Below are 22,848 nucleotides of genomic sequence, written 5' to 3'. Positions count from 1 at the left end.
AAGTCCTGGCCTCAGCCCTTCCCTCTCCTCTCATACAGTGGGCTAAGACATCCCCAGGACCCCTTCTGTCTCGAAAAATAAATAAATAAACAAAACAAAAAGTGCTCACTGCTTGTCATTAGAATGGCACGTCATGAAGAGCACCACCGCCTCCGGGCAGGTCTGGGAAGGCTGCTGCAGCCAGAGGCTGGCCTCCCCGCCTGGCTCCGCCGCCACCCAGAGGGGGTGCTTTCCAGGCAGCTGCCGGCCTCTCACCAGCTTCGCCCTTTCTTTCAGATCACCGAAGTGGCCTTGGAGTACAACAACTGTCACGGGGACCAGGTGGTGGAGCGTCTACTTCAGCACCTGCGGCGGGTGGACACACCTGTGTTCCAGTCCCTGGCGCCACAGCCCCCAGCTCCACTGCTGGACACACCGCCGGTGGCAGCGTCCCCCTGCTGCAATAGTGTGGTGCTGCCCCAGGGGCACTCCTTCTCCAGGACCCACAACGTCTGTGAGCTGTGTGTCAACCAGACTGCCAGGGGCCTCAGGCCAAGCTCGGCCAGCATGCCACAGTGCAGCTTCTTTGAGATGGCGGCAGCCCTGGATTCCTTCTACCTCAAGGAGCAGACCTTCTACCACGCAGCTTCAGACAGCATGGAGTGCAGCAACTTTTTAACTTCCTATAGCCCTTTCAGCTACTACACTGCATGTTGCAGGACCATCAACAGGGGCGTGGTGAGCTTCATGGATTCTGAAACAGGCGTCTTTGAAACCCCAGCCCTTGCATTCTCTTCCCTGGAGGAGAAATGTGAGGTCGCCGCCCCCAGCTCCCTTCCTCACATTGAGGAGAACAGGTATCTCTTCCCTGAAGTGGGCGTGGCCAGCACCACCTTCACCGGCCTGAGCTGCCGAACCAACAAGACCCTGAACATCTACCTTCTGGATTCCAACTTATTTTGGTTATATGCAGAGAGGCTGGGTGCTCCGAGCTCCACGCACGTGAAAGAGTTTGCCACAATTGTTGACGTGAAAGAAGAGTCTCACTATATCTTGGATCCAAAACAAACGCTCATGAAGTTCACCCTAGGTACTGTAGGTGGCTTCCCCAGCACACTAAGTTTTGCCTAACTTGGCCTAGGTAACTCTGATTGGGAGGGCTCGTTGCACTGGGTTGGGGGGGTTGGCAGCTCTGAGGCTCACTTAGGTCTGTAGACTCTTGGACATCGTCATTATCCATCAGTCATAATCTTAAAAGAACGAACGGAAACCTCCTCACCCAAACTTTGGATAAGTTTATCAACCTGTGGGGGTAAGAGTCCAACTCTCTAGTTGACCGTTCTTGTCACATTTTTAATGTAGAGCCAGCTGTATGCAGAGGGGACCTGGCTGTGTACTGGGAAAGGAGGGGAGAGCTGTTCTGGGGGGACGTGCAGGGGCTGGTGAAGGGGAGCAGTTAACAGTATGTCATTCTTGAGCAGCCAGGACAGGATATTCAAGTGCTTCCCGCCCTCTCTGCCTTGCAGGTCTGTGCTCTGGCCTCACGGCCACCAGGCCTCATCTGCTCTGCTGCGACCTTGGGGGCCTGGACTGTAACAAGCAGGGGTCAAGTGCAGTAAACAAACAGCAGGTTGCAAACTAGTGAAATCCTCTTCTGGTTTACAACTCCATCTGGGTAAGACCCAGAGCTTGCCCCTGGGGCTTGGCAGCAGCAGCAGCAGCAGCAGCTGACCCACACTGCCTGTTCCCAGGACCTTGGTGGAGCCCTGGACAGACAGAGGGAAGTGAGAATTCAAAAGCCTTGTTAGTTCAGCCTCACTGGAGACTTGGGGGACAGGCAGTATGTGCCAGATGGAGAAAGGAGGAACTTGGTAGCAAAGGAAACTGTTTTCAAGTTCAGAGGGTTTGAAAGCAAAAGTAAACTCAGGAGTCCCTGAATACTGGTCCTCAAAGCTGTCCTCGTTCAATCCCGGTGGAGTGGGTTTGTACCTGACTCACAGTTGGGAACGGACTTTATGGAAGTGTTGATTTCCCTCCAGATTATGCATGGCAATCATGAGTGCTCCTTGGTGCTTAAAAGAGCCCTGGGACCAGCCTCTTTCTGGAGGACGTGATCTTTTTTTGTTTGTGTGTGGTGCTGGGGATTGAACCCAGGCCTTGTGCGTGCGAGGCAAGCACTCTACCAGCTGAGCTACAGCCCCAGCCCAGATGATGTAATCTTTTGACACTATAAATTGCTCCTGATTCGTGTTTTCCAAGAGTATTTTTGTCTATTGGATTTTCTTAAAACAAGTATTTATTTTTTAAAGAAAGTGTTCATTGGATCTTTTGATGAGCTCATGTCAGTGTTAGCTGAGAGAAGCCTTCTTCAGATTTTCTTCTGTCTTCTGTATCCCTCTGAAACGTCTGGCTGAGCCGTTTCTTTGTCTTGTAGTTGGTGACAGTTCTTAGGGTCCCTGTGAAACAAACCGTGTGCTTGTCCCACTGTTGGCTTGGAGAGTTCACTCTCAAGGCAGCGTCTCCAGGGCACTGGCAGAATTAAGGCTGCATTCAGATTAGGAAATGATTCTTGGTTTCATGTTTTAACGGCAAAACTAAATGTGCCTCGGGTTTGACAATGAAGTCTCTTTAGTGTTCATTCACATAACGTTCTTCACTTCCTCCTCCTCCTGCGCACATGCCCTTGTTTGTTAGGGTCTCAAAGTGGAGGGAGTTAAAAGAAAAAGAGAAGCAAAACTCAGATGAGTGTTGCTTCAGCTGAGGCAGAGGACCCTGAAGACGGCGGCTTCTGTGGAAATGGTAAACTTGACTCGACTTAGGGCAATGGCATGTAGACAGGTTTTATTTAGGTATTCCACCACAAATGACTGAGTTTATTTTCACTAACCTCTAAAAAAGGAAACTTGAAGAATCTTAATAAAGGAAACAAAAAGTAGCCCTTGTCCTCCAATTTACGAGTGCTAAATGCCCTCCACATTGCGGAAGCTTGTGCGTTTCTGCCTTGGTGGTTTCATTGAAAGATCTTAGCATCCTAGGTCCAAGTCTCTTGAGAAGACCGTGGCACGCTGGTGGAGTGTGCCTGTGGACTAGGCCCCTAGAAGAGAACAGCCTGGGTTCCAGTGCTGCATGGTTTTGCCATCTAAAGGACTGGCGGTTAGCACCACCAAAGCTCTGCCTGGTGCCACCCTGGGCGGCTCCGTGCAGGGTTCGGCTTAGAGGTGAAGTGTTACAAATGTGAGCATGGGAAGCCACTTCTGTTTTTAAAATGTGGAGTTTAAAGTAGACAGTTACTCTCCCTGTACCTACAAAAGAGTTTATCTCACTTTTTTTTTTTTTTTTAGAGTCTTTTATTCAAAACTTCAGCGTTCTCTACAGTCCCTTGAAAAGGCATCTCATTGGAAGTGATCCTGCCCAGTTCCCTTCTCAGCATTTAATCACTGAAGTGACAACGGATACCTTCTGGGAAGTAGTCCTTCGGAGACAGGTATGGAGTGACAAGGGACGCAGAGATTAAACTTCTTTCCCTTTTGAAATAATTTCCAAAGCTGCAGTTGTTGGGGTGAGCAGTTTTTTTGTTTGTTTATTTTTTCAGTACCTGGGGTAAACCCAGGATTGCTCTACCACTGTGCTACTTCCCCAGCCCTTTTTTATTTATTATTTCAAGGCAGAGTCTCCTTCTGTTGCCTAGGCTGACCTCAAACTTGCAGTCCTCTTGCCTCAGCCTCCTGAGTAGCTGGGATCACAGGGTATCCCCATCTTGCCTGGCGTGGTCAGTCAGTTTGTGATGTACAAATTAGCCACGTGACATTTTGCTAGTGGTGGAACTTGAGATCGGAAGATGAAAACTTCCCTGTAATTTCTGCATAGGGCCTAACGTTAACCCCGCGCAGCAGGGACACGAGGCAGAGCCTGTTGCCCAGGTCAAGTAATGGTCTTCCCTGTCCCCAGGATGTCCTGCTGCTCTATTACGCGCCGTGGTGTGGCTTCTGCCCATCCCTCAATCACGTCTTTATCCAGCTAGCTCGTCTCCTGCCTGCGGATGCACTCACGGTGGCCAGGTAAGGAAGCCCGTGCTCGATGCTGTGGGCTGTGTGCTGCCCTCACTCTCCCTGCAGCTTGGCCGTAGTGTGTGAGGCTGTGCCCACTGACCTTGAGCGAGACTTAGATTTGGTGGTTAGGCTGAAGCCATGAGCAGAGCCTGGTTGAAGCCCTCCTTTCCTGGTGAATTCTGAGTGTTCCATGATGTTGAGTGTGTTTAGGACTAATGGGATTCTTTGGAGGCCAGATGCAGTTCTGTCTGCTTAGTATCATGGGAAGGGGCTCCTTAGAATTGCCCCCTGACCCTGGGACCTGGAGTACCAACCTTTGTGTTCTTCCTCATTTGTGAAATCAAGAGGAAGGACTGGCTGAATGCCTTGTATTCTAGTTTTGTGATTACATGAGTACTATGTGTGGGTTCCACATAAGCAAAAAAAAAAAAAAAAAGTTTTTTTTGTTCTTTTGGAAAAAGAAGGCTCAAACAGAGATTTTAGATGAGGTAGTATTGTGGTTCAGATTTGGTGTCCTCGCAGAGATGCTACTGCAGGAATATTCAGAGATGGAGTGGTTAGTTACGAGAGCTGTATCCTAATCAGTCCATCCTGGTTTGAATGGACTTGCTGAGTGGTAACTATAGGCAGGTGTGGCGTGGCGGGAGGTGGGTCTCGGGGGCCGGGGGGTGGGGTGCGGTTCCTGGAAAAGTGACTCGGTCCTTTGGGTCCCTTTTCTCTTTCTTTGCTTCCCAACTTCACCATGAGCTGAGCATCTTTCCACTGCTGGGCCCTTACCCCATGTCTCACCTTGGGCCAAAAGCAATGGAGTCAGCCCTGTGTGGACTGAGACCTCTGAAACATGAGCCCCAAATAAACATCCCTCCTCTAAGTTGTTCTTATCAGGTATTTTGGTCACAGTGATGCAGAGGCTGACTAAAACAGGTAGTAAACAGTTTGGGCTGGGGGTTGTTTAGATTTAAGCTGCCCCCCCAAAGCCCCCTACAGATAAATTAGGTGTATATAAAACCATAGAAAACAGCAGAACATAGAATGTTGGATTTGCTAGTTCTTTTGAAAGTTGAAAACCTCCCTAGTGGAAGTACTTAAAAAATTAATAAAAAAAAAACTGGATGTGGTGGCATACGTATGTAATCCCAGTGACTTGTGGCTGAGGCAGGAGGATCACAAATTCAATTTAGCAAGACCCTAAGCAATTTAGTGAGATGCTGTCTCTAAAAATAAAAAGGGTAGGGATGTGGCTCAGTGGTGAAGCGCCCCTGGTTCAACCTCTGGTATAAATAAATAAATAATAATGAAAATAATAAGAAAAGGAAGATGCATAGATTTCCTTAGAAGTATATACAGTGAAAGGAAATCAGATGTAAAAATGGGACCATAAGTAGTCTACAGTATCTGTATGTTTGCCTGTTATATCCAATGTACTGTCAGTAACAACTAGAGCCAAATTTGGGGAGTGATGTGCTAAGAGATTTTTCTGTACACAGGACTTAATCATCAGAACAGTCATTGAAGCCAGTATGATCATCACTTTATTTTATTGAGGAGGAAACTAAGGCACAGAAAGATTAGGTAACCTTCTCAGAGTCACACAGCCTGTAAGTGATGGATCAGGATTCAGAGGCTCCAGGCCCCTCCATTAACTTGGTTTAAGGACCAGTGAGGGGGACTCCAGTGTGAAGGAAGGACATGGGCAAGTTTTTCATAAAAGAGGTCAGAGTGTATAAACAACTTGGGAAATTACAACCTGATAAGTGTAAATTAAAATACTAACAATGCATCGTTCACGTCTATTAAATTAATAAGTGCTTCTAAGTGACAATCTTGTGTTGATAAAATGGAGTGAAATTGGCACAGTCACATTAGCTAATGGAATGAGTAAACTGGCACAACCCTTTTTGGAAATGTTGGCAACATTTGCAAGGAATCACAAAGACAGCTATGTATTTCTGACCCAGTTGATTCCACTCTGGGAGTTAGGGAAATGGGGGTCCCAGCCCAGGGACACAGTATTCACATCCAGTAGGAGAGGAAACACAGTTCTGGAAGTCGGTCCCTTCACAGGAGCAGTGCACCTCATACAATTAATTGGAAAGAACAGAGCGTGAGATACTAACTGCTCCCAGAACCATGTCAGCTCTCAGGCCAGGTTGTGAACGGGAATCCCAGAAGGAAGGCCCCAGGCAGCCCAGTGGAGCTCCGAGGGGTCTTCACAGTGTTTTTCTTTTTAATTTCACAGTCTGCTCTCTTGTTGAAGTAAAAATCACAAGGAAAAACACGTGGTTATAGGACGTAGTGTTCAACGCCACTTGCTTGAAAGATGGAACTCTGGTGCTGTAGGTAGGCTGCCGCAGGCAGAGGCAGGATAAAGTCGTGGTGAACTGTTTTTCTTCCAGTTAGGCCTTTTTTTAGTTGTGGATGGACACAGTACCTTTATTCCGTTTATTTCTATATGGTGCCAGGATCGAACCCAGGGCCTCACTCATGCTCAGCGAGTGCTCTGCCACTGAGCCCCCACCCCAGCCCATGCCAGTTTTTGAAAAGTGAATTTCACCCTTTTGAATAAACACATGGCACTGATTTATCCCTTCCAACCCCACAGCAGTCGTACTTTCTGAAAGTGTCCCATTGAGTTGAAGGTTCCACCATGGCAGCTTTTGCATGCGCTCTGCTGAGCATTGGCCACGCGGCCCTTCCACTAGCAGGACTGCACTCCTTCCTTGGAGGGTCTGTCGGCTCTCGGTGTCCAGGCAGCTGGCACAGGAGCCCTGCCCCAGGCCCAGCTCAGGCCTGCTCCGGGTTCCTCAGTGCCTGAGCACTGGGTTGAAGACTGATGTCATTCTCTGTATTCAAAAGTTAATCTAAAAGCTGCTGAGGAATCTAAAGTTGTTTTCAACTTCCATTCAGACTCAGAATTTATGAAAAAGAGAATAATCTTCCATCTTCAAAATGCTTGATGTATTTCACTCAGTGTATTTTCTTTTTCTAGAACTAATTCACGCATTAAGATATTTGGCCAGATCCTGTCAGATGAAGGAACTGTTCCTTAGGTGTCAATGAGACATTCTTTGGCAGGTCAGGGTTACTTTGAAGACATTATGTTAGCCCTCAGTGGAAGGCTTTCCCAGGGTGGACAGCTGCACGTCCTGAAAGCAAGGTGCCCGACACTCAGTGAGTGGGGCTGGGCCAGCGTGGGACAAGCAGCACCAGACTCCCTAGGTATTAGAGAAGGTTCTTTGAGCTGGGAGCTCCTGGGCCTCTCTCTCACCTCTGTTTTCTCTTTGTCTCCCAGAATCGATGTGTCTCAGAATGATCTTCCTTGGGAATTTATGGTTGACCGTCTTCCTACTGTCTTGTTTTTTCCTTGCAACAGGTAAGACTGAATTTTTTTTAAAAAACAAATTTTTTTTCTTTTTATTTGTCAATGGACCTTTATTTTATTTGTGGTGCTGAGAATCAAACCCAGTGCCTCACACATGTTAGGCAAGCGCTCTACCACTGAGCCACAACCCCAGCCCCTGAATTTTTTTCAATGTAGGGCAGATAAGATTCTCTTGTTGAGGTCTGAAGATGGAATGAATTTGAGTTATAAAAAAACCAGGTGCTGTTGGCACATGCCTGTAATCCCTGCTACCTGGGAGGAGGACAGGAGGACAGCCTCAGCAACAAACCAAGACCCTGTCTCAAAATGTAAGGGCTGTGGGTGTCGCTCAGTGGTAGAGTGCTGCACAAGGCCCTGAGTTCAATCCCTAGCACAAAAACAAAAACCTTAGAAAACATTTTCTGTGACTAAACTGTTCAAAAAATATGCCATTGGAAACATGGTAGAAGAGCTCCAGTGTCAGAATGTTATGTGTGGTGTTAGTTTTCCTGAAGAAGTTTGCTCTTCCTGAGTGTGTTTCTTACAGGAGCGTGCCTGTGGCCGTCAGAGTTGGTTAGCTCTCATGGCCCATGAGCCAGGATGGGCAGGAAAGACCCGATGTTTGTGGGGTGAATGCGCAGCCAGTCTTGGCGCCTGGCCGCCCAAGCCTTCTCCATGCCCATTCCCATTCGGCCCTCCCAACGCCCCCATCCCTCTTGAACGAGATGAGTGGGGACTTCTCACTGACAGCATTGTCCTTCCCTGGGTTCAGGGAGCACTGAAAAGGGGCCTTTCTCTGCATACGTGCAGAACACTGTGAATGTCTGCCATAGTGTTGACCCTTGACCCTGTCAGTTTCACCTTCACGTATTCCAGAGTCACTTATTACCCCATCTGTGCCGAAGACCCTAGCAGCAAAAGGAGAGGGGATTTGGCAATCAGTGACTGTGGGTGCAGACGTTTCAGTAGAAGATGAACTCTTGGCCTTCTCAAGCCTAATAAACTGGATGTGGGCTCCCTTTTAGGTACAGATTCCCTTGGCTTTAGGGTGGGTCCTCCTGGGGCGCACTCCTCTTGTCTACTGGCAGTGTGTGCTCAGGTGCTCTAGGGAAGGCCTTGACCCGCACGTGCAGCGTGTGCCTCCCTTTCAGGACTCCCTGAGCCCTGCTCTTCTCACCTGCAGCTCTAGGGGAGGGCTTCCTGGATGGGCTTTGACTCATTGCTTGGTTTTTGCCATTTAACTTAAAGAATGTTTGTTGGAACACGCCCTGTAGTAGGGTCTTGTCAAATCATGCACTAAAACCAGAATGTGACTCACCCTGTTCTGTCGCTGGCTGTGTCATGATGAGCCTTTTTCTTTCCAAGAAGTGTTTAAATTGCCACACAATCAAGGAATTGTGGACTCCAACACTAGCAATTTCGTCTGTGTGGGACAGAAGTTGGGCACGTAGTTTAACGACATGTAACCTTGCATTCCAAACACAGTTGGAGAAGGTATTAAAGCTATGGCACCTAACTTGTACCTCTGCGTGAGGAAGTTCTCTGCAGTTGGAACGCATGGGTATGCACTGAGAGGGACAAAAAGACACACATGGAGGACAGTGCAAGGCGGTGGCTGTTGGGAGGCCTGCATCTGGGGTGGGTTCTCTGCTGAAGCTGCCTGCCGTGAGAAGCATGAAGCCGAGCTTATTCTCCAGACCTGGGCAGGTCGGTCACCAAGCCCCTTCCTGCGCCCTTAAACAGTGAATAGAGGAAAGTCCAGTTCTGTCCTGATGGCGAGCTCTCAGTAAATCAAAGCCTTATTGCTTTGGATTGGAATTTTTCTCATTTCCTAAAAACAAATGGGAGGCACAAGTGAAGTGAGCTCCCAGTTGGCTGGAATGCCTGGTTTGATCAGGAGGTCAGCGGGCAAACGATGGGAGCTGGCAGCTTGCAAAGGAGGAAATGAAAAGACCAACCATGTGATAAGGCTGTTTTCACGTTCACCTGCTTAGGCTGTTTTTAGTGAAAGAAATATGGAATTGTATGGGCACTATGAAAAAGGCCCCATGCTGTGGGTCAGATGCATAGGAGGGGAATGTCAAGGTGGGGGGTGATTGCTGGGGGTGGATCTCTACATCCCTAGCAAGTTTCTGCAACAAGCATGCCTCATTTTGTAAAGATTATGGGGAAAACTGCAGAGGAGCCTGTCCTCAGCCAGGTGTGCAGCCTGGCTGGCTTCATCCTGCTCCTGGTCCTGCCACCCCCTACCAGAGGCAGGAGGCCAGGTGGGTTCCAACGGAAACCGTCACCTTTCTGCATAGGGACATCTCAGAGCCTCTCCTCCTGGCCACCTGCCTGCATCATATTCTCTGGATGACATTTCAAAATGCAGGTGCTCTGGCCTAACCCTCCAGGGGGCAGGAGGTATACACACTCCACCAACAGCCTTCTGCCTGGTGGTCCCTGGGGAGGAGCCACTTCTGAGGAGCTCCCAGCCCTTCCCTCAAGACTCAGGGGAGTCGGACGAATGGCAGAACCTCTTACCATCATGCTTCCAGAAGAACAACAGTTTGTTGCTGCTCTGTGTTTTAGCTACTTTCAGAATGGACAAAAGCATTTTAGCATGGCCATTAGGGAGTTCGTGGCACTGCCTCAGGACTTCTACAATTGCATGCTCACAGATGTCTCCAGACAGGCCCGCTAAGGTTCCTCGTGGCCCTTCCCTAGGGGTGGTGCACCTCAGCTCTGCCCTGGGAGAGTGGCAGACCCAGCTGCTGAATTGCTGGCTGCCCTCTGCAGGGGCTGCACTTGACACCCCATGTGGACAAAGCATTCATGTCCAGAGAACTGTGCTTTAACAGCAGGGACGATTAAATTATTTTATAAAACAATTTACATGCAAGGTTCCATGTTCTTTGTATTGACTGTCACCTGAAAGTTTCCTTTAATACTGTGTGCAGTGGGGCATATCTGATTTTGATGTCCTTGTGATTTTTTATTTGCTAGGGAAAGAACATCGATAGAACCCCTTTTGACATTTTTAGGTATTTAGCCACTGGTTTTGTGTGTGGAGAGGGTGTGTAAGTTTTTAACTAGTGGTTGCTTAAGGAACAATGCAAATTTTTAAAAAGCTAACCTTGTGTATTTAATCCTTAAAAGAATCTCGTGAGGTAGGGGATACTCTTATCATCCCCCTTTAACAGAGGATGAGTCACCTGACTAAGAACACATGACACAGAGCAGAACCACTCTGGGCAGCTGATGTCTGGAGTCTCTGCTCTTGACTTCCATTCCTTTATTATCTGAGGGAGCTGATACTGTCTGTTGCCGCCCCTCAGGCATAAATTCAGAAGGCTTGTAATTTTGGTCTGTTTCAGCCAGATTTTGCCTGCACAAGTGAATATATCTGTGAGAGACTCTGGCTGTTAGACAATGAAGTTCTGAAAAGGAATTTTCTAAATCAAGACTTGGAACAAAGTTGTGGGGAACCCTGTCCACTGTCACCCTCTTCCTTATTCTGCGCTCTCAGGACCAGGCAGCCACGCTTGACCTGAGCCCCTTGGTAGGTCTGGTTGCCAATAAGACCTCTCCAGGTGGAGCCCAGTGTCTCCTGGGGATGGAGGACTTCTGCCTTGGATGGGTAGAAATGCTTACTGAGAAAACAAACGTTTCAGCTTTTCTGATTTCACCAAGCATTGTTGATGACCGCAAAGTGACATAGGGACAGTCCTGCCCAGGAAGCCCATGCTGCATGGTCACTAGGCCTCACAGCACGTGGCGTTTCCCCACGCTGCAAGTTGCTGTCATTGGCTTTAGGCCTGAGCCTGGGAGCACTTCTGGAAGGCCGTGTGCAGAAGCTGAGCTCCAGCCTCAGGAACAGACACACATTTAGACAAGCTGCCTTATCACAGCGCAGCCAGCCTCGCCTGTGAGAACTGCCTGCTCATGCCCATGCTCCCTGCCTCCAGTAAGTCAAGTCTCAGGGTGTCTTTCTCGGTAAGCAGAACTGCCTGACCTCCGCAGCTGGTTTTATACCATCCTGTTGCCACGTGTCTGACCCTTGGCTCCTTTCCCTCTCTTTCCAGAAAGGACCTAAGTGTGAAATACCCTGAAGACCTCCCCATCACCCTTCCAAATCTGCTGAGGTTCATCTTGCACCACTCGGATCCTGCCTCCGCCCCCCAGCAGTCAAGAATGTCTACCCAAGAATGTCTTCAGAGCGAGGCAGTCCTACAGCAGGGGCACATCTCCCACTTGGAGAGGGAGATCCAGAAACTGAGAGCAGAGATAAGCAGCCTTCACCGAGCACAGGTGCAGGTGGAGGGCCAGCTCTCCAACGCCCGCAGGGACGAGCGCCGGCTGCTGCGGCAGCAGCAGACCCTGGAGAAGCAGCACAGCCTGCTCCAGCGGCACAGCGAGCAGCTGCAGGCCCTGTACGCACAGAAGGCCCGCGAGCTGGAAGAGCTGGCTGACGCCTCGGAGACCCTCCTCACTGAAAACGCGTGGCTCAAGATCCTGGTGGCCACCATGGAGAAGAAACTGGAGGGCCAGGACCGGGCTGAAGACCCAGCCCCCCGGACAGAGGTGCGCCCTGAGCCCACAGGTGCCCCCCAGTTACCTGGAAGTGCCCCTTCACCTTCCAATGGCAGCTCCTCGCTGGCACCTGAGAGGAAGGGTGAGAACAGGACAGACTAACTTGCAAAATGACATGAAGGAATCAGAGGTGAAAACTGTATATTGGGAATATATTTATGCAAATTTTATTGAAATTTATTGTAAATAAAGATTTTCTCAGTGGTCTAGAAAATCAACTTGAATGTCGTTCAGCTTTTATTGAACAGGGATGACATCCCTTCCACTTATTGCACAAACTTGGTAGCTTTGAGAGAAAAACAGTAGCACAGTCCATGTGAAGATCTGTCTAAAAATCAGTCCATATTTGAGTGGCTCAGTGTCAGAGTGTTCCCTCCCGCTGCCCTACTGTGGCTTCTGCCATGACACGGAGGGGAAAGGTCACCTCTGACTGTCTCAGAAGACTTGAACACAAGAGTTGGGCTATTGATAAAGAATTGAGAGAGGTCATAATTCACTAAGCCACTGGAGTGTGTGGCTTGGGATCTATGCTTTAAAAAAGTAGCCATTGATAATGAGAACAGGGACAGCCACTGTATGTTGCTCTCCAGTTTCACGGGCATGGTCATGCTCCTCCCAGACACCCCACCAGCGCCCCACTGGGCCTGCCCCTCATCCAGCACTGCCCCTGGCCAACTCAGGCTCTACAGATGTGGCTGGCTAATGGAGGGGCAAGAGGACCTCAAAGTGAAGCTGATGAGAGAGCAGGGCTAGTCATCTCCAAACAAACTCAGCGGCACAGTGAGCACTGCAGGCGTCAGAGTGGAGTCAGCTGAGGGATCAGGGTCAGAGGCTGAAGGCGCAGATCCTGCCACTCATGCAGCTGAGGCTGTGGGCCACCAGCCTCATGAGTAGCGGGAGCCAGCCAGGAGGTCGGAAGGGAGAGGGGTGGATCCAGCACCTCAGCCTCACCCAGCTGCCCCCTTCTTTTGTCAGCACCTTTGGGCCTCCTGTCCTCCCCTCTGGTCCTGGCTGCGGTGACTGGGTGGCCTCTCCCAGCCTCTGCCCCACCTGACTGCCTCTGCTTAGGCCCACTGTCTCTCTACCACCTCTTCGCCACAGAGCCATCCGTCAGGGGCAAGGGCACTCCCTCTCCTGCTCTCTGGTGCTCCCCCACTGCCTGCAGCACAGATGGCCTAGTCGGCCACCCCTCCCCACCCTGCCCCAGGCCACTGCTTCATGTCTGATGCTGCTAAAAAGGAGGCTCCCTACAGCTCCCTGGGGCTCTAGAGAGTGGATGAGCTCAACAGGGGAGTTGCCTCCAGCAGGGCCAGGAGGCCAGAGCTGTGCCTCCCACGGTGCTTGCTGCTTGCCAGCAGCTCAAGTGCGTGGGGCCAGCACTCCAAAGTCATGCCAGGGCTGGCCTCCGACTGGTGACCCAGGATGACACTTGAGCCACATTTTGGTGATGGTGTAGAATGTGCATACAGTGGTTGGATTAAAAACCTGAGCTAGCTCACATGGGACAGCTTGAGACGCAGGCCAGCTCCACTGAAAGCCACCAACTCCTGCCCATGAGAACCGGTTCCTGAACTTGAAATTCACCCCCTCTTCCTGTGCTAAGCACGGGCTGGCAGGGAGCATCTGGTGGCTTCTTGGTGAAGCCACACACCGCATGCAGGGCCTTTGAAGAGATCAGGGACTTTTGAGATGGGCCACTCAGGAAAGTGAAATCCAATACCCAGCAGGTGGGCGCTCATCAGAGAGGAAAGGGGGCTAACTTGTGAAAAGGGAAGAGGGGGGGAAAAGCCAAATCTCCACCTCCTCCCCTCCAGTGCAGAAAATATTAAATACAAAAACAAAACCAAAAACTTGCTCCTGGGCCAACTGGGTCTCAGCTGACAGTAGCCACCAGAGCGCTGGTGCTCCTCTGAGGATCAGTGAGCTCAGCAAAGCCCGTGTCAAGATGGGGCACTCGGCATGCTCACAACCAGGGGGACAAGTCACTGCTCGGCTACTGACGCCTGGCAGCCCTCGGGACGAGTGCCCTGACCCGTCCTTCACTGGCTCCCAAGCAGGTACGTAGCTTCCTTGCAATAAGCTGCCATCAATGGGCGCAGTTATCAGCTTAACAGCTGCATCTACCTGGAGGAAAGGGAGGGGGCGAGCCTCTTCATCCACTACCAGCCAGAGAGACATCACCAAAGCACCCAGACTGGTCAGCCAGAGACTCCAAACTGACGTCTCACTTCTTCTACATACAGGCAGGTAGGCGTCAGAGACTCCTGCCAGGTTCAACCCTGGGCCTTACACGTCCAAGACCCTCCACGGTCTTGCCTCTGCTCATCGTGAGTACGGCCATAATCAACCGGTCCCATGTGCTTAATATGGTATTTTTAAAATTCAGCAAAAAAAAGGCTTTAAGCACGTGCTTCTGGGGCCTATGTACAGTTCACAGGTTTGTTAGTTCACGCATTACAGTAGTAGCTCTGTCAAAAACAGGCTCAGCTAAACATTCAAGTAACAAAAGCACTACGGGGCCACAGCCCCAGCGTGGCCCCAGCAAGGTCAAGCCTGCCCACTGCCTGCAATGGGCAGCCCCACCAGGAGGCCAAAGGGAAGCCCAGGACAGCCAGGACCCTGGAGTCAGTGCATGCGATGGCCAAGCCCGAAGAGGCCATGCCAGCAAGCATCAACCCTTCCTCTCAGATAGCAGCATATCTGTGTGGTTCCGCCCCTCCTGGTGCTGCTTGGCTGGCTGCAAACAGGACCGGAAGCCTCGAAGCCCAGATCAGCCGTGCACCTCTGGGCCGCTGGAGGTCATCAGCTTGGCCTTCCTCTCCACGCATGGTCCCTTGGCCGAGTACTGCACCAGCAGGAAGGGCTCCTTGGTCTCGCCATCGCCCACAATGCTCTCCTCGTCCTCCGACTGGCTGATGCGCTGTAGCCGCAGGTAGCACCAGCAGCCCAGGATCAAGGCCCCCAGTGCAGCAATGGCGATGAGGATGACAATGACCGTGACCACGCCTGTGGTGGGGCTGTGGTCCATGATAGACATGGTCAGTGCTCGTGTGGCTTCCTCGGCAGGAAGCTCCTGGGGCGGCTGGCTCAGTGAGGCTGGAACTCCAGCTGGACGTGAGGGTCCTGAAAGACAGAGCGAGTGGAGGCTGCGCCGGGGGGTGGGGGGCTACAGGGGACCACACACCACTGGAGAGCTCCAGCTGGACGTGAGGGTCCTGAAAGACAGAGCGAGTGGAGGCTGCGCCGGGGCCTACAGGGGACCACACACCACTGGAGAGCTCCAGCTGGCACCTGCATGGGCTCTAAGTTTGTTTTTCTATTTTTATTTTGTCGCCTGCTCTGTGGCCAAGGCTGGTCTCAAACCCCAGGACCTCAGCAGTCCTCCTGCTGGGCCTGAGTGCTGGGCCTGCAGGTGCCCCCCCTCCCCGGGCTCCTCCCCAGCTGCCGGGATCAAGGCAGGCGCCAGTGCGCCCAGCTCTGGACTCTGTTTTTGAGAGTTCTTCAGCCTGAACACGGGCTCTCATCCCAGGGAGGACACAGGACTGGCATTCGGTGCCTGTCCATCAGGTGTCCCACACCCACCTGCTTCTGGAGCCACATCAAGCATGTGACCCCCGGCTCAGCCCCAGGACCCAGCCGTGAAGGGGAAGGGGACAGAGGACACCTCTAAAGCTGTGGCAGGGGCCGTGGGAGGGCTGGACACTCCTCTGGCTCTTCCGTTGGCCGTGTCTGCTCCGGGAGCTGCACCACTGGTGTCACTGACCACTTGGGGACTAAGAGGAGACAGTGACTTCCTGAGGGATACAGGAAGGATTTGAAAACAAGGAAATGACATCTCCTGTCGGGAGCAGGTGACACACACAGCAACCACGTCCCTCAGGGACTCCTGTGACAGGGCACAGTAGACAACAGCTTCTGCCCCTGGGGCCTGTGCTGGCCTGGGAGACCTGCACCTCTGGAACCTGGATGAGCGGAGGCCCAGAGGCCCAGGGGAGCTCTGGAGGGCAGGGTGGGCAGGAGCCCTGTCTGCACATGCTCAGCGCCTGGTCAGTACCCAAAATGCTTGTCACCACAAATGCAGGTGCCACATGGGGACACCAAGGACCAGGTGGTGGGCGGCTAGGGTGCAGGGAGGCCTCGCTGGGGGGGAATGGCATTGCTGGCGGGGGGGGGGGGCGATTACCCAAGGCAGGAGCAGGGAGGGGGAGCATCTCCCTGTCTAGACAGTGGTGGGAGGGCACCCCAGGCCAGGCCTGCTCCTAGGTGTGGGGAGGGGTGAGGCCAGGACCCAGAGGACTGGGAGCCACTGCCCCGCCATGTGGCCTCAGGCAGCTCCCACCGCCTTGCCCAGCCCCAGAACCTCATCTGCAGATGTGGCTGCTGGGGGCATCAGAAAGTGGCTCCCCACCACATGGGATCCAGAAAGCCGGCACTCCAGTCTTCCTCTCTTCCTATGGACTTTGCCACTGTTGCACCCCTGGACACGGAAACCAGCTTGCCCTGGTGCCCAAGACCTTGCCCTTCTCCCCCCCCCCCAGTCACACAGCCACTGCAGCAGCACACCCTGGCCGTGGGACTGAGCACCAGCCTGCCAAGCATCCTGTGCAGGCCCAGCACTCAGTCCACCCTCCGCTGAGACTGGGTGTCCACATGGGTAGGTTTTCTTTCTCAGGAGTCGCATCCACGCAGGTAGACAGCACTGGAAAAAGTTTTTCCCTCCAAACAAGATGGACCTGCTGTGTCCCTCTGTAAAGGTAAAAATTTCCAAGCTGATTCTAAGCCGCAGAGCTTGAGTTAAAGTGTAAGAGACTAGGGCATTGTGAAGCCTCTAGATTACAAGGCCTGGGCTAAAAAGTAAAGGACAATTGTCCCAATTATAAAAGTCTATTGTTACACTTCCTCTGCTATCCCCGGAACCTGTAATCTCTGTAAGGATGTCAGGACAATGCTGAAACTACCTAGTAAATATCTCCATTGATTCTCTGGTTGTTTAGTAGCCAAGGGCTCTAGGTAACCTGGCATGTAAGCATCTAGGCCCCAGAACCAATCAGTTTAAATGTGTACCCCGCTTAGACTCGACCAATCACCCCTGCCCTAATTGTTCCCGCCAATGTATGTACTAATCATGTTTCAGAATTGTTGTTCAATTTTCCCGCGCCTCATGATGATTTGTTCTGATGTATGCTAAGCCCCCCACCCTCTCCAAAAAGTGTACTTAAGCTCCACCTGACCTCTGCTCTGGGCTCTGAGCCATTCTCCCTTCTTGGGTGGGCACAGAGTCCCAGCGCGCTGGAACAGGATCCTCAATAAACTTCCCCCTGCGATTGCACGAAGTGAGTCTCTTGTGTGGTCTCTCCCCTCCGACGCTTCGCTGCACCCCAACACCTCAGCCATGGGGATCTTAATTAGAAGTGACTTGTACCCAACCTAGGAGGCTAGGGTGGGGGGGCTACCCGAAGGTCAAGGCAGCTAAGTTAATACCCCAGTGTCCAAGGACCGGCCCTGGAACCAGGGAGCACTGCCCACCACCAGCAGAGAGGCTCCAGGCAGGAAGGCGACAGTCCTGGAGCTGTGTCCTTCTTACTGCTGGCTGCTGCCGTCCCTCTCACTGAGCCCACCACAGCCAGGACCCTTGCCAATCCCAAGACACAGGACACAACCAAGTCCACAGCTGCCTACAGGGCCAGCACGATGCCCGGGGCTGCTTCCCACTTCCCAGCCACGCTGCGGCCACGGGCACATCCTCCAGGCCGCCTCCGCCAGGCGCCCCTGCCTAGACCTCTGCTCCAGGTGGGCAAGAGGAAGCCACTGCCTGGGCACATCCCCTGCACCATCACCAGTGGTCCTCAATGTAGGCTGCCCCACCCTGGGGACGTCTGACGGTTCCTGCGGCCATTTTGGGTGGTCATTCACAGGGCAGAGGCCAGAGATGCTGCTGAACATCCTAAGGCACAGGGCAGCTCCAGAACGGTGACACAGAGTGACCTGGCCCCAAATGCCACCCGAGGGAGGCGGAGAGTGACTCTGACCTAGTTAATGCCAGCTCTGGCAAGATGCCCTCCTGACCCTGCCCTGCCCACTCAGCAGCCCGGCCTCTGCCCTCACCACCAGCCTGTCCCCTCTCCGGCCCTGCCTGCACGCCCTCTCCAGGGCCTCGGGGTGCAGAGCTGCCGGGACATCCACCTCCCACACAGCCTTCTGGCAGGAAGGCAAGTCGGTATCAGTTTAGAAGGGGAAGTGTGTGTCTGGGGACTGGGGTGGCTCAGGGGCAGGAGGTGGGAGATGGCCCAAGAAGCACCCACCAGTCCAGGAGAACCAGCGGTCTCAGGACTAGTAAAGAAACTGAGGCACTGGCCGCCCCAGCTCAAAGGGACCCGCTGAGGAGAGAGGGGACTGCCCCAGGCCTGGAGGTGGGCAGAGCCAGGTATGGGCCTCTTGCCCCACCCACCCCCAAGCACAGAGCGTGACCGAGCCACAGTCACGCCTACCAGTGGCCCCCCGCCCTCCCGGAATGTACCGGTTCCTCCTTTCACTCACGAGCATTTCCTGAGAACTGATCTAAAAAATCTGATCACATCATTCCCCACTCAGACCCTCCCAGGCCTCAGAAGAAAATCCAAACTCCCTGCCTCCAGCTCGGCTCTGCCCTGCCTGTCCCCTGGGCCTGCAGTGTTCCCTCCCCATCCCATGGTGCTCCTTCCTGTAACTGGGGCCTTTCTCAGAAGGTACCTCTGAGGGCCCCCGCCACCCACACCACCCTGGCCCCAGCAACCCCTCTCCCATGCTCACCCCGCTCCACTTTATTTCCAGAGCTCTCTGTCACCTGGAAGGCTCTTGGGTCAGGGTGTCTCCCTGGCTGCTGACTTGCACCCATGGACACCAGGTCTGCAAGAGGAAGCCACTGCCCATGCCCATCCTCTGCATTATCACCAGCACACAGTAGGTGCTCAGTGAAGGTCTGCTGAGTGTTCCAAGCCTAGGGACGCAGCGAGAAGTTAGAGGACATCCTGCCTTCAAAGGCAGGGAACCCCAGCTGAGTGAGCTCCCTAAACCCAGGCCAGCCCTGGGACCCTGGGCACAGATCCCTGTGCCCACTCCAGCAGCTTATGAGGAAGGACAGGCTGCAGCCAGAGTGTGGGGTTTGAAAGAAAGATGTGCCCGAGGATTCTCAGAGGACTCAGCCCATGCACGCTGGGGCAGCGAGGGGAGGTGGTGGCCGAGTGGCTGAGAAGCACAGCCCAGAGGAAGTCCAACATGCCAGGGCAGCTGGGCGCTGTGAGCCCCACTTTGCCTGGTTGGACCCCAGCCCCGCTGGGCCTCCTCAGGCCCCTGAGTATGGCTGTTTCCTGCAAGCCAGCTGGCCCCTGCAATCCTGCAAAGCGCATGGGCCAGGGTGGCACAGAGAGGGTCAAGGCCTGGGCTGGGGAGATGCCCAGGATGACACGTGGGAAACGTGGACACATCAGAACGAGCATCACACCTCCTACACAGGCCTCTGGCCGCCAAGGCCCCTGGATGACTCCACCCGCCATCAGCACCCCCGCTTTGCAGATGAGGAGACCGAGGTGTAGAGCTGGGGTGGCTGTCAAGAGTGAGCGCTGGAAATGAGCAGTGACCCCCAAGAGCAAAGGGAGGTCGTTCACGTGTAGAGGGCCAGAGCAGGACAGGGCCAGCTGGCAGCAGAGATCTGCGACACCCCCTGGTCCACTCTCTGGGTCAGGGCAAACCTGGCACCTGAACCCCACCCAGCCTACCGTGTGCCCGGACCCGGGGGTCCCACAGACCACGCCTGGCAAAGCCCAGGCTCTCCAGTCTGCAGAGTTCTCTGCCCCCCAATCATCCCCAAAGGAGGGTGAAGCACAGGACATGCCGTGTCCCCACAGAGGTCATGTGTCCCCTGGAATAAGAGAATCAACAAATTCCAGGTGAGCACCAGCCAGCGCCGGCCTTCGCCAGTGAGGCTGCCCGCGGAGCTAAAGCTGCTGTGCCAAGGTCCGGAGGGCTCAGAAGGACAGTCCCTGCCCAGGCACCAGTGGGCCCAGGGCATGGGTCTCCTTCGCAGGCCCCGCTTCTCTGAGTCTGGCCAGTGTGAGGAGAGGACCTAGGTGACCCTGCCTCTGCATGGCTCTGCATGGCCTTTGCCCACTGGACAGGCGCAGGGCCCAAAGCAGGCTTCCATTCGCTGCTCCCACCCACTCAAGCATGTCGCTGCTGATGGCCTTGGTTTCTAGAGTGTAAAGTGGGGACGAGCCCCTCACCCCACCCGAGGACCAGCAGGGCACAGAGTCTGCCCTCCCCAGGGACACACTGCTGCTCCTCTCCCTTCCCCGGGCACACCATGGTGCTGCTGAGCCTGGCAGAGCTCAGCGCCCCATGTCCGCAGCTCCCACCTGCTCGCAGGGTGCAGCCCCCCCTAGGGACTCCACTGCAACCCCAGGGCAGAGCATGTCCCTCACCCGCAACACAGCCACCTGCCAAGGGCACTGACTGACCCCAGTTCACAAACCAGAACGCCTCCTGCCCTGGTGCTGAGGAGGGAGGCAGGACTGCGGACAGAGACAACCAGAGAAGGAGAAGCAGACTGCAGGCAAAGTGTCTGCGTGCCAGCCCCAGCCGCCCTGGACACAAGGACACATCCTACAGCAGGGAAGCCGATGGGAAGTGAACGCTACCGCTGTGCCCCGCTCTGGTCCCGGTATCTCACCCTCCACCTCCTCCAGAAGAGAAGCTGGCTCCAGAGTCGCGGCTCCCCATGGCAGAAGAGGAAGCAGGAGCCAGAGCTCCGGGACTGCCCCAAGGTCAGCCAGGGTCTCCTGTGGCCCAGATCTGAGGCTCCTGCTCCCACACTATGCACCGTCCACTGGTCATTCTCACAGCCCATTTGGCCAAACAACTTTGGAAATAGTGCCTGCTACAAAAGTTGATAGTGACTATATTATGTGCCAGACACCCTTTGCAGATTGTCTCCAAAATTTCTGCCTCACAACGACCCTAAAATTGAATTATTGCTCTTCCCACTTGGCAGAGGAAGAATTTGTGGCTCAGAGAAGTTATGTCAATTGCCCAAGGTCACACAGCTCAAACCTAGGCAGCCTAGATCTGAAACTCTGGATTCCAGAGTATGACTCTAAAATGCCATATTCTGGGGCTCCTCCTCTCCCTGATGCCTGAGGGGTGGAGGACAGGTGAATCCCAGTGTGGTCCCCATGAGAGCAGGCTGGGTGACCCGTGCTGAAGACTCAAGGCGGGACGGGATGACAAGCGCCGCGGCAGCTCCCTGGTGCTGAGCGCGGGCGGAGTGCAGGCGCGGTGCCAGACGCGCTCCACGCACCCGCTCATTTCACCCTGCCAGGCGACGCCCGCGTCCCGCGCACTCTGTGGAGAGGAGAGGGAGGCGAGGCTTGAGGGAAGCAGGGGCTCAGGCCGGGGCGACAGCTGGAGAGGCGGCGACAGCTGGAGAGGCCACTCAAGTCCGCTTCCTTAGAGGTGGGGGGACGGGGACACGAGACCCAGTCCTGGCCACGCCGCGCAGCCACGGCCGACGGAACCCGGCGCCAAACGCTGCGGCTCGGCCTCAGTTTCCCCACCCACGAAACGGACGCCAGACGCGGCCGGAGGCCACCTCTGCAAGCCCTTCTGTCCACGCTGGGGGCAGCCAGGACCCCCATCGCCCCTGGAATCTTGAGAAATCCCGAAGTGTCCCGGAGAGCCCGGCAGCGGGCGCAGGGCGCAGAACGGCGGGCCGCGGCGGGGGACCCGCACCGGCGGGGGAGGGGGACACCGGGTCCGCGCCAAGCAGCCTCCGCCCCCCGCCGCCTCCTTTGTCCGGATCTCGCACGGCGCAGCGCACCCAGGCCCCCGCCCGCGGGCGCGGCCCCCAGGAACAGACCCTCCCCCGAGGCCGCGCCCCGCAGGGTCGCCCCTCCCCCGACGCAGCGACCCCGGCCCCGGGCACCGCGGCCTCGAGCGCGCCCCCACCCCGCCCGGGTCCGCCCCGGCCCCTCCGGAAGGGCCCACCCGACAGCGCCCGGCCCGCCCGGCCCCGCTCACCATGGCGCGGCCTGCAGCCGGCCCGATCGCCCCGCGGCAGTCCCGCTGGTCCGGCTCCGCCCGCGCGCCAGCCCGGTCCGGCCGCCGCGCACCGTCGGGACGCAGGAGCCCCGCTCTGCGGCGGGCGGGACGCCACCGGTCCCGCCCCTGAGGGGGCGGGACCTCCAGGGAGGCCAATGGTGGGCCGCGCTTGGACGGCGGGGCGGGGCGGCCCGGGGCGGGGTCACGTGCGCCTGAGGCGGGGCGGGCTGAGGCCGGGGCGGGGCGGGGGGCGGGCAGAACCGGGGCAGGGGGCGGGCAGAACCGGGGCAGGGGGCGGGCAGAACCGGGGCAGGGGGCGGGCTGAGGCCGGGGCAGGCGGCGGGCAGAGGCCGGGGCGGGGCGGGCAGAACCGGGGCAGGGGGCGGGCAGAACCGGGGCAGGGGGCGGGCAGAACCGGGGCAGGGGGCGGGCTGAGGCCGGGGCAGGGGGCGGGCAGAACCGGGGCGGGGGGCGGGCTGGGTTTCCGCGCGCGCCGGGTGGGCGCCGGAGCGCGGGGCCCGCGACGGGAGCCCCCCGCAGTCCTCGGGCCAGCCCCGGAAGGCCGCTCCGTTCCCGCCTGAGAACCGGGAAACTGAGGCGCACGGCGCGCGGGGTGGCACCCGCCGGAAAGCTGGAGGCAGCGCTCGGGGCGGTGCGGACCGAGGCGGAAAGACCGCGGTCCCGCTCCTGGGCTGTCCACCCTTCTTCACCCCTTCTCCACGTCGGGAGCCCCCAACAGACAAGGCCGACGCTGCCCGCGGAGCTCTCCTGGGGCAGCAGCCGTGGACCACCAACGACATGGCCTGGGGTTTG

General features: G+C 55.1%; 2 protein-coding genes across 5 annotated transcripts in view; one reads left to right on the top strand and one right to left on the bottom strand.

Moving 5' to 3' along the window:
• The window catches only part of Txndc11 (thioredoxin domain containing 11), a 60,320-nt gene extending 48,138 nt beyond the window's left edge, over positions 1–12,182 (top strand). For all 4 annotated transcript variants that reach the window (XM_078024658.1, XM_005327186.4, XM_078024656.1 and 1 more), the window contains 5 exons: positions 277–1,069; positions 3,321–3,463; positions 3,928–4,037; positions 7,321–7,401; positions 11,457–12,182. In XM_078024658.1, coding sequence (XP_077880784.1) covers positions 277–1,069; positions 3,321–3,463; positions 3,928–4,037; positions 7,321–7,401; positions 11,457–12,066 — 1,737 coding nt within the window. In that variant the 3' untranslated portion in view covers positions 12,067–12,182. The remainder of the gene's footprint in view (positions 1–276; positions 1,070–3,320; positions 3,464–3,927; positions 4,038–7,320; positions 7,402–11,456) is intronic.
• Snn (stannin) lies at positions 12,109–22,166 on the bottom strand. Its single transcript, XM_078024660.1, has 2 exons — positions 22,015–22,166; positions 12,109–15,087 (listed from the first exon to the last, which is right to left on the bottom strand). Exon 2 carries the CDS (start codon positions 14,999–15,001, stop codon positions 14,735–14,737), a length of 267 nt encoding a protein of 88 aa, XP_077880786.1. The 5' UTR covers positions 15,002–15,087; positions 22,015–22,166; the 3' UTR covers positions 12,109–14,734.
• Between the last annotated feature and the right edge of the window lie 682 nt (positions 22,167–22,848).

The sequence above is a fragment of the Ictidomys tridecemlineatus genome, chromosome 10 (assembly GCF_052094955.1).
Source record: "Ictidomys tridecemlineatus isolate mIctTri1 chromosome 10, mIctTri1.hap1, whole genome shotgun sequence".
NCBI lineage: Eukaryota > Metazoa > Chordata > Mammalia > Rodentia > Sciuridae > Ictidomys > Ictidomys tridecemlineatus.
Note: the sequence above shows the minus strand (reverse complement) of the source record. Positions and strands in the feature narration are given on the sequence as shown.

Bases quoted from the DNA above. Each gene is read 5' to 3' on its own strand.
- Snn (XM_078024660.1), bottom strand. From the start codon at position 15,001: ATGTCTATCATGGACCACAGCCCCACCACAGGCGTGGTCACGGTCATT.